We start from the raw sequence: 10,368 nt of genomic DNA, 5'->3' as shown, positions 1-10,368 counted from the left end.
GTCACATGACCACCAATCCATGCCCACCAACTAAGCCACACTCACAGAACCAGTTGTTAAATAATTTGAATCCCACCCCTGAAAAATGTGTTGACATAATTGGCCCATCTTCAGTCTGTAAGGACAGTATCACTCCTTGGCATGTTTGCCAAGGCTCAGTGCATTTTGCTGAACCTCAGAGCCATGAGTGACAGACTGAGAAAGTCACTGCTTTAAGGTGGGGATGAAACACAAGCAAGACTCTTAAAAATAGCTAGCAATTTTGCCATGGGGAAGACAAAATAAAATCAAGGGAATAACTGCTGAGAGAGGGACATACTGTATTTGGAAATAGTTTTCTCAGAAAAATTTAAAATAGGCAAAAGAATTATGTTATCAAATATTGTAAGAATGTGAAATGGAGTTGTGTACAAATAATGAACATGTGCTTGTTAAAATATACAAACATATATTGACATTTGAAACATAACAAATGAATGTATGATAAAGAGGAATTAAAATATGGTTATAATGTACAGATGGAAGAGCAGGGAAATATGTGGTTGAAAGGACTGAAATTTGCACTATATTATAATGTTAAAGAGCACCAACCTATGTTCAACTATGTACTACTCCATGTTGTCTAACAGCACAAGCCATGGCTTCCACATAAATATTAAAAAGCAGGAGTGAAAGTGCACTTCCTTTTTCTGGTTCCTTTAAATAACGGGAAAGTAGTAGGAAATAGCAGGGGCCATGATGGCTCAGATGACAAGATGCTCTCTAGCTGACATCCTGAGTTTGAGACCCAAGCACTGTACAATGGGCCGAGCTCCCATTACTTGTTCCAGCTCCTATCCATCTAGCAGTTTGAACGCATGCAAATGAGAATAGGTAAATAGGTACCACTTTGGTAGGAAGGTAACAGTGTTCCGTGTACCTCGGTGTATAGTAATGCTAGTCACATGACCACGGAAATTGTCTTCAGATAATGCTGGTTCCTTCAGTCAAGAAATGGAGATGACTGTGCCCTAGAATAGACATGACTGACTATTTACCTTTAGTAGAAAATATACTGCAGTGGACAGCTTTTCAGTAAATAGAAAAAATAACTAGTACCCAAATATATTTTCATCATTGGTTTCAGTGGCCATGGGAGGGGGCTAGTTGCAATTCCACATTCTTCTTTTTCTCTTGCAGTTCTTTCTGTCTCTGTAAACCTTTACAGCAACATTTGGGCATGTTCTTAGCTAGAGCTGCATAGATGAATGGGTGGATGCAAACATGAAAGTTAACTAGGATCTTAGCTATTTGGTAGGTGAAATAAATGGCCTTGTTTATGTTATCCTGCACACGATAGTACAAATTCACATTGCGAAAGACATGAAAGGGCAAGTAAAAAAGAGCATAAAGGAGCACAACTATAGAAACCAGTATCTTCACTTTACATTTTTCCACCCTGGTGATACCATGGCTGCGTCTAACAACACAAACAATGGCCACACAAGAAAAGAGAGTCAGGAGAAAAGGCAGCCCACAGCCCACAGCTAGGAGGAACCAGCTGTATGGCAGATAAGCAGGCAGTTCTGATACAGAAGCACTGCCCAGGCAAACGGTTACATTGCCTTTAGATTCCACGTTGGAGAAATGGAGGACAGGGGCTGAGATGGCTATCGCGACCAACCACACCGCCCCACTGACAACTTTGGCATGGAAGGTTTCGATGCGCTCGTGGGCAAAGAAGGGATGGACGATGGCAACGTAGCGGTTCAGGCTGATGCAAGCAATGAAAAAGGTGCTGCCGTACAAGTTGACAAAAAAGGCAAAACGATCCAGTTTGCAAAAAGGGGAGCCGTACTTCCAGTTCTTGGGGGGGGAGTAGTAAACAGCCAAGGGCAACAAGGAGATGGTATAGAACAGGTCACAGAGTGCCAGGTTGAAGGAGAAGATGATGCCAGGATGCCAGGTGCGTTCCCAAGCCACAAAGTGGTAGATTGTAAAGCCATTCCCCAAAACAGCGAAAAAGAACTGCAGGACTATGATGATCCACAGTTTTTCTTGGAAGTAGTCGAGGTCTCTCCTGCTTGGGTCCTCAGTCTTCATCCTGGACAAAGCAGGATGAATGAGATGGGAGGCTTCCAAGACCACCTGTTGACTACAGACAGAGAACATGAAGGAGCATATTATCAGAAATACTGACACCTATCACTTCAACCAGTGGTGTATTAACCATTAAGTAGACTAAGCACGTGCTTAGGGCACCAGGCCCAAAGGGGGCACCGCAAAGTTGAGAATATGGCTTCGTTTGTACAATACGTACAAAGGAGGGAGGGCAGGAGCACCAAGATTTGTCAGTGCTTAGGGCACCAGTGAGCCTTAATCCTCCACTGACTTCAATTGCAGCTCTCTTAAAAAATAAGTTACTCCCTTCAGCATTTTTCTTAAAAAATAAGTTACTCCCTTTATTTTTCTTTATTTTTTTATTTTTTTTTATTTTATTTTTCTTAAAAAATAAGTTACTCCCTTCAGCATTCCTGCCTTGATTGCAGGAAATATGACTTCAGCAATAGAGTGGTCAATGTCTGGAATACTCTACCCGACTCTGTAGTTTCTTCCACAAGCCCCAAAAACTTTAACCTTAGACTGTCTACTATTGACCTCACCCCTTTCCTAAGAGGTCTCTAGGGGGCGTGCATAAGCGCACCAATGTGCCTACCGTCCCTGTCCTATTGTTTCTTTTATTTTTCTTATATTTACCCATTTCATGTATTCATAACTATGTATACACTTATACTTATTATCTTGTAAACAATTGACAAATCAAATCAAATCAAATAAATAAATAAATAAATAAATAAATAAATAATTTTTCCCCCTCCCTTGGAATAGATGCTTACTTAATAAACAGAATTTCCAGTACGTCTATATGATTACGACGGTTATATAAAAATATGGAAAATGGAAGGAGAGAAAAATCACCAAACTCTCATATACAATCAGAACTAGTTTTGCCTAGGTATCCATGATCTGCTATGCAAATTAATATATACAGTAAATTAGTTTGTTGGCCACTAGAAAAAAATGTGAAATTCAATATCTAAACAATAGATATTGGAAATATGAAATAATCCTCCACCTGGGACTTCTACAGGTAGAATCCTTCTTTAGGCCCAAGAAACCAAGTTTTTAGGTTGTTGTGTAATAGATTAATAGGGTCTATTTGGGGAATAGGGAATATTCATTATTAGTATCTTCTAGTTCAGCGGTGGGCCGCGTCAAAATTTTGGTGGGCTGCAGAGAAATCTCACCCCCAAAGCAATTAATCCAGACTGCACAGAAACACAAGGCTGCACCACCCATATGGCCCACAGAAACCCTCCCTGCCCACTCACTCCTTACTCAAACTTGCCTGCTAAAATTGCTATTTTTCCTTTTTCTGACCATCCTCTGTTCTGCTGTGCTGGGAGATTTGCATTAGCTAGAAAGCAGGAATTGGTTGGATTTCTTGCTTTCTAGCTAGTCTTTAGATCTTTGGCTCTGCTTTTAAGCACAGCTGAACCTCCCTTAGGACTGAAGGTTCTGTTATTCAGTGCAGACTCACGGCAAGCAAATTTGAGAGACTGAACTAGCCAATGGCAGATAGATAGATCACTGAATGATTCTGTGAGCAACTCAATCTGCCTGCCTGCTTTGCCTGATTTTGGGTAAAAGTTGCTCTTTTTTAATAAAAAATTCAATATTTACATACATGGTGTATTGTGAGTTAATTTTGTGGGTTTGCTTGCAAGCAAATTTTATGTGACAGATTGAACTAACCAATGGCAGATAGATAGATCTCTGAATGAATCTGTGATTCTGTGAGCAACTCAATCTGCCTGCCTGCTTTGCCTGATTTTGGGTAAAAGTTGCTCTTTTAAAAAAAATAATTCAATATTTATATAAATATTTATAATATTTACATACAAACCATGCCCAGCCAGTCACATGACCACCAAGCCACACCCTCAAATTAGGCCATGCCCACAGAACCAGTTAGTGGTCCCTGGGATTTAAAAGTATGAGTTTGGTCCAAAAGGTTGGCGACCCCTGTTCTAGTTGGTTTCCAGAGTAAATTTTTAAAATGCATTTCCAAAAACAAATGAGTCCTCCATTACAAATTAATTGGGGAATAACTTTTGCTTCAATGTACAATTCAGACCTTCTGTAGAATTTCTGTAGCTAAGTGACACAATTGTAAATTATGATATCACTTACCAGCGGCAGTTCTGGAAGTCCCTGGTTACTGGCCTTAAGGGAGGACCATGCAGGGTGTCAAGTGAGAACTTCATATGTTTGCAGCTTCCAACTTCCTGCTGGTTCTTCATTGACTTTGTTTGTGAGAAGCCAGCAGGGAAGGTCACAAAACAAAATTGTGTGACCATGGGACCATGGGATGCTGCAAAGATTGAAAATCTGGCTGGCTTGCTGAGCACGTAGATCATGATCATAGGACAATGGGAGTGCTTCGCCAGCTGGGACTTTGAGGAGTCGTCAAGAGTACCATTATGTTCAGTGCTGTTGCAAGTCTGAACGGTTGCTGAAGGTGGTGTAAGCTGTTAAAGCACAAGAGCCAAGCCTAACTCTACACCAGGGGTGTCAAACTCAAGTGCTGCGGGGCAGATCCAGGTGTTTAGATCTGGCCCTTGCTGTGCTGCAGGAGGCCGGCCGGCCCATCTCCTCCTTCCCTCCGCCCTCCCTCCCCCCCCACAAGCTGGCCTTTGGAGGACAATGCTGATCTGGCCCTCAAAAAATCCAGTTTGACATCCCTGTTCTACACTTATCACATCTCCAACCATTAACTGAACTGATCCGTTTCTTCCAGAAAAAAAAGTATAATCCAAGAGACATAAAACATTTTTTTTATTGTAAATCGTATGCAATTGGCATGCCTCTATGGAAATATATACATGCTAAAGTAATCCTCCATCAATGTTCATGAAATACAAATTCCAATTATTATTCGGTGCCTCCCTAAACTTTCAAACATATAATTTAGTGTATTTTAACAATCATTTATAAATAATGAAAGGCTTTTTATTTCACACAGAATATGCTAAATATTTTAGTTGTTGCAGCATTCTAAGACATACAGGATTCTTGGCCTTTAGCCTAAAAGTGCTTTAGCTGAACAAAAGAAGTGGTTTTCCCTTGCTGAGAGTGAGTGACTGCTCCAAGATTGCCAGGTTGGCTTTGAGACAAAGGCAGGGTTAGAAGTCATGATTTCTCTATTTCTAGCCTAGTGCCTTTTACTACTACAAATTTATTACAAATAACAAAAAAAATATCAATATGTCAGTATTCACAGGTCTCAAATAGGCATTCCATACACTGCTTGAGTTCCACAAGGTAACCAAATGCCCCAATAAGAGCTATTTAGAAATTTGGAAAAGATACTCTCCTCCTTATCTTACAGCTTATTGTTCCATTTTTAAATTGGTCTTGTAGAGAGAAAAATATTATTATCCCTAATGCTTGCTTTGCTCAACTTTAAAGGCTTATTCCAATAATTTTAAAATAGTTCATTCAATACAGACTGTTTCTGGTGTGTGTTTCTAAAATTGGCCATTCATCCCCGATCACAAACAATTTATTAATAAACTCTTAACTCCCCCCTGCATCTACTGTATTCACAAGCAATTATTCTGCTTACTAGTTTCATCAAAGCACCTCTCTTATCTTTTTTTCACATTTGATCTTCTATTCTGATGTTTTGGACATCTACTTGTATTCTTTTTGAACTTTAGCATAATGAGAGACAATGTAGTTTTCTTTGAAATTACCCAAAATTTGTTATTTCTTTTCTGGTTAGAAGCACGTTCTGGATCTTAGCTTAGCCAAAAACTGTATTTGGCACTTTTGTTTAATAGTTTTAATACATTAACGTATCTAATATATTATAGCTTTTGTGTTGGGGCAGTTAGTTTAAATTTGACTTATGTTCACTAAAACCATTTCAATATTGATTTGTTATGTTTAGTTTGTCTTTGTCATTGAACCAAAGTATTTGATTATTTCCATTTTCCCTTGAATTTATGCAAATAGTTCTGTCTGATGATACTTTTTGCAAACAATGTATTCTATTGAAATTGTAGTTGGAAAATTTCTTTTTTATTATTATTATAAAAATTTTATTTGGGTTTTCACAAAACATAATACAAGTAAAGTTTCTTTTTTTGAGAACAGCATGGTCCCGGGTTATCACTTCTCCATACAGACACAAATTCAATTTCATATTCATCTTTGTGTTCTATTCCATATCTTATTACTATTTTAACATTTTCTCAATAATTTTTCCCTTCCCTTAGTTTTCTCAATCTTACTTTTAATTATCTCATTCCTTTCTAAATTCAATTATATATATATTTTTCTAAGTTTCAATATCTTTCTAGTCATTATATTTATACTTTTGTCTGTCCTGTTTCAATTTCATATTTTCTTTTCTCATTAAACAAAATTTTTCCCTGTAGTTACTAATTGGAGTATGACACCTTTGTATCTTTTAATTTTTATCCATTCAGCTCTTATTTAAACTTCAATTTATGCCTTTACAATTATAACATTCAATATAACACATAACTTCCAGTCGAATTCTGCTTGGTACATTCTTAAAATATGCACTAAGTTCTTAAAAAGAAAATATATACATAACAATAATAAATAAAATACTTATTCTATTCCAATTCAGCTCTATCATTAATGTTAGTTATAATCTTTGACATCTTTAACATTTCTTTTCAGTAGGATATCATACTTCTAGACAGACTTATAATATTTCCATAATTTTTTCATGTTTCTTTCATATTCCTCTTCACTTAAATTTTTATGACACATTTATAATAATTAAAATGTTCCCCTCCTTTCCTAATTTCATTCTCTCATTCTCTTTATTTCATTTATTTATTAAACATTCCATTCCATTACAATGAGTATTTTATCTATCATTTTAATCACACTTGTTTCATATTTTCAAAGTTCATTTCTATTTCTAATATAACAATACTATCTTATGTACCCTTGCAGAATCCCCCTTTCAATTAAATTTTCACCCATTATCTCTGTGTCTTGTACGTTTTCCCTGTTTCTCTATGTCCTGTTTCTGTCCTTTATAATTTCTTTTCCTTTCCCTGTTCTCCCTCTTCTTCTCCCTTCCCTTTTTGACCCCTTCTCTCTCTAATTCTGATTCTCTCTTCTGTAATCCTCTCTTCTGTTTCTTCCTAATGTTGTACTTACTTTTCAAACTATTCTTTTTTTTAGTTGTTTTTTCAGATCTTAAATTTTTCACTCTCTTTCCCCCCTTCTCTTTCTTTTCCCCACATAGATATACTTGGTCATTGAAGATGGCTTCTTCTTTGTCCCACTCTTCTTGTTCTACAGGCATTTCTTGTTGTTTCTCATAGTTCAGGATCTCCATTTCTAAAAATTGAAATATGAAGCCAAAAGAACCTCTTCCTTCTTGTGCATCTTCTTTCTGTTTTTTAAGTTCCATTCTCAATTCTTCCAAGAATGATACCATTTTAAAAACTTTTAAACAACCACCCGATTAATTTTAGTCCTTTAAATCCAATAGTTAACAAGGTAGATATACCCTGGATGATTCTATGCAATCCTGAATCTTTTCCTTATCCAGTTCAGGACTGCACAAGCTTTTATTGTGGGTCCCTCTTTTGAAAATGTATTGTCTCCTCCCTGGCAAGCCGCTGTGCAATTGCCTTCTTCTCCAACTGCACATTCCATTACATCATACTTACAAATACCCCAAATGGCCAGACTTCTCCCCCCACCCCCAAAAAATAATAATTTCCAAGCTATTCCACCTTCAAAGACTCACTTTGCAGCATTGGCAAGGAGCAATCAAATCAAGGAACGAAGGAAACCTAGGAAATAGAGGGCACATTGACTAACACAATTCAGAAAGCTTTTTGAGACTTTGGGAAAAATGCAGAGAAGAAGAACAAAGCTGATGAGGGGGTCTGGAGACTAAAACATATGACGAACAGTTGCAGGAATTGGTTATGGTTAGTCTGGTAAAAAGAAGGATCAGATGATAGCAGTGTTCCAATATTTGAAAGGCTGCCACAAAGAATTTTCCAAAGCACCAGAAGACAGGACAAAAAGCAATGAATGGAAACTAATCAAAGAGAGGAGCAACCCAGAACTAAGAAGAAATGTCCTGACAGCGAGAACAATCAACAGGTGGAACAACTTGCCTTTTACTGGAGATCAAGTGGTAGCAACAAAAGAATTCTGAATCTGAGAAAATAGGCACGCAAATCACATATACAAAATAATGGCAATGTTCCCACCCCCAATAGTTCAAATGCTTCTTCCAATTAAAAGTTGTGAATATCATCATGTGGACATCTCCAGGTGGTGATGAGGCTTCTGTCCGTTGACCTTGGCATACTTTGATAAAGGTTTGCAGCTGCGCATAGCATCAAAAGCTAAGCAAGGAATAGAAACCTAAGCAAGAATGTACTCTCCCCCCCACCACCCAGTTTATACAGTTCTAGTTTGTAACACCTCCAAGCTCACTTCCCATACTTTCCCCCCCTCCTCCCACCGTTACTTATGACAGCCGAAAGATGCAAAGCAATGGGGGGAAATCTTGAAGGCTGACATTGTGGGTGCTCCATCACTGAAGGCTTTCAAAAAGAGACTGGACAGACACCTGTCTGAAATGGTGTAGGGTCCCCTACTTGAGCAGGGGATTGGATTAGTATACCTCTAAAGTCCCTTCCAATTCTGACCTTCTGAAAACTTTTGTTTGTAGTATCTTGGGTATATCATCTGATTACAAAGCTTAAGCAGTCGAGACAGACTTCCTGCATTACTCTGAAATAGGCAGCATTACATCCGTGGTCTCCGACTTGCCCTCCTTTTTTGTGTGTAAAACTACAGTTCTCATCATCTCTAGGCAATATTGTTGGAAATAGTGGGGGATGTAGACAAATAAATCTGGAGAACACTAAGGTAAAGAGTAGCTATTTAAATAGTATCACAATATACCTACCTAATCCAGCTTCCAGTCGATTCCATATAGAAGGGAGTCAGTCGTATCTTCCCTTACTGCAAAGAAGTTGTGAAGTCTCTATTCAAAATGTGGTAGTGTGTTGTCATGTAGATTCTGAAACTGCACATGAGGAAGTAGATGAATCATGATTAAATAAAAGAACCTGTGTTACACAATGGAAAGGCCTTTTATGGCTTTTTTGCATGTGGCAATATGCTAAAAAAAGGACAAGCATACAAGACAGAATGGGCTGACAGTCTAACAAGGAGTAAAATCCCAGAGCTGAAAAAGGATTGACTTTTTCTGAAATCCTAACTGTTCATAATTTTAAGCTCCATTGATAATTTAGGAGACTGTGAGATAAGAATTAAGCTACTGATAAATATGATTAAGAAGCAGCTAACTTAGCTCCAAGGTCTTCAATGTCATTCCATATCACACTTTTGAATACAGCTACAAAAAGCAGGGTTTTAAAAAAATAATTGAGGAGAGAAGAAAGTCTTGTGGACATCTGTTAACAAAGGTTTATTGCATTTAGTCAAGTAAGACTTGAGAGGCATTTTTGGCTTTTTAAAAAAAGCCCCACTAAAACGCTATTTGAAATTATAGAATTCTGAAAGGATACTTTAGCTGATTTAATCCCCAAATTCAACCCATCTCAAAAAACCAGAGATAAGCAGAGGCCTTATTTTGACTCAGTTCCACCACCAATATTAAGTCATTTTTGAATAGACCGCAGCAATCATCAGGCAAAACAGAAATGTGGTACTTGGTGTGAAAACAGTTACAGCAATGGAAAAAGTTGGTTTTGACCCTAACCACATCCAGAATTCGAATGAACTTTAAAGTTGATTGGAGTCTTGCCAGAGAATAGAATAAAATAATCAGTTCAAAGAACCCCATGTTGTGTATGTGTGCTGCCTAGGTTTGCAACTAGTGGGATTTAAACATCTGTGTTTATGATAAGGATGTTAGGATTCAAAATTCAGAGTCATGGCAATCTCTGGATTTTTTTTATTTTACAATTATATCACATTGCTTACAAGTGATTGCTAATAATTCTTGTTAGGGGATAGTGTCGTGTCGTTCATTTTATTGATTCTATTTTTTATTGTTCAATGACTAAAATAAGGAACTGTCAGTCATTGTTTTAAAACATGTTGAAAGCAACCAGGGCTGTCTTAATGCATGGGCCTGATGGCCCCTTGCCCATGGGCTCCAAAAGTATAGGGGCCTCATACTAATCTGTGTATGTTAACCCTTCGATGCACCTTATATCATATAAATACAGCAACATATTTATCACATTTTACTGCATTTTTATTTAATACTAACATGCA

General features: G+C 37.6%; 1 protein-coding gene across 1 annotated transcript; it reads right to left on the bottom strand.

The window, feature by feature from the left end:
* On the bottom strand, positions 1-9,246 carry P2RY11 (purinergic receptor P2Y11). The gene is made up of 2 exons (XM_026676390.2): positions 9,029-9,246; positions 1-2,134 (listed from the first exon to the last, which is right to left on the bottom strand). Exons 1-2 carry the CDS (start codon positions 9,052-9,054, stop codon positions 1,123-1,125), a joined length of 1,038 nt encoding a protein of 345 aa, XP_026532175.2. The 5' UTR covers positions 9,055-9,246; the 3' UTR covers positions 1-1,122.
* Between the last annotated feature and the right edge of the window lie 1,122 nt (positions 9,247-10,368).

The sequence above is a fragment of the Notechis scutatus genome, chromosome 2, assembly GCF_049901735.1.
Source record: "Notechis scutatus isolate UNSWTSFEM ecotype Mainland chromosome 2, rNotScu1.2, whole genome shotgun sequence".
In the NCBI taxonomy this organism is placed as follows: domain Eukaryota; kingdom Metazoa; phylum Chordata; class Lepidosauria; order Squamata; family Elapidae; genus Notechis; species Notechis scutatus.
This window is presented reverse-complemented; position numbering and strand designations above follow the sequence as displayed.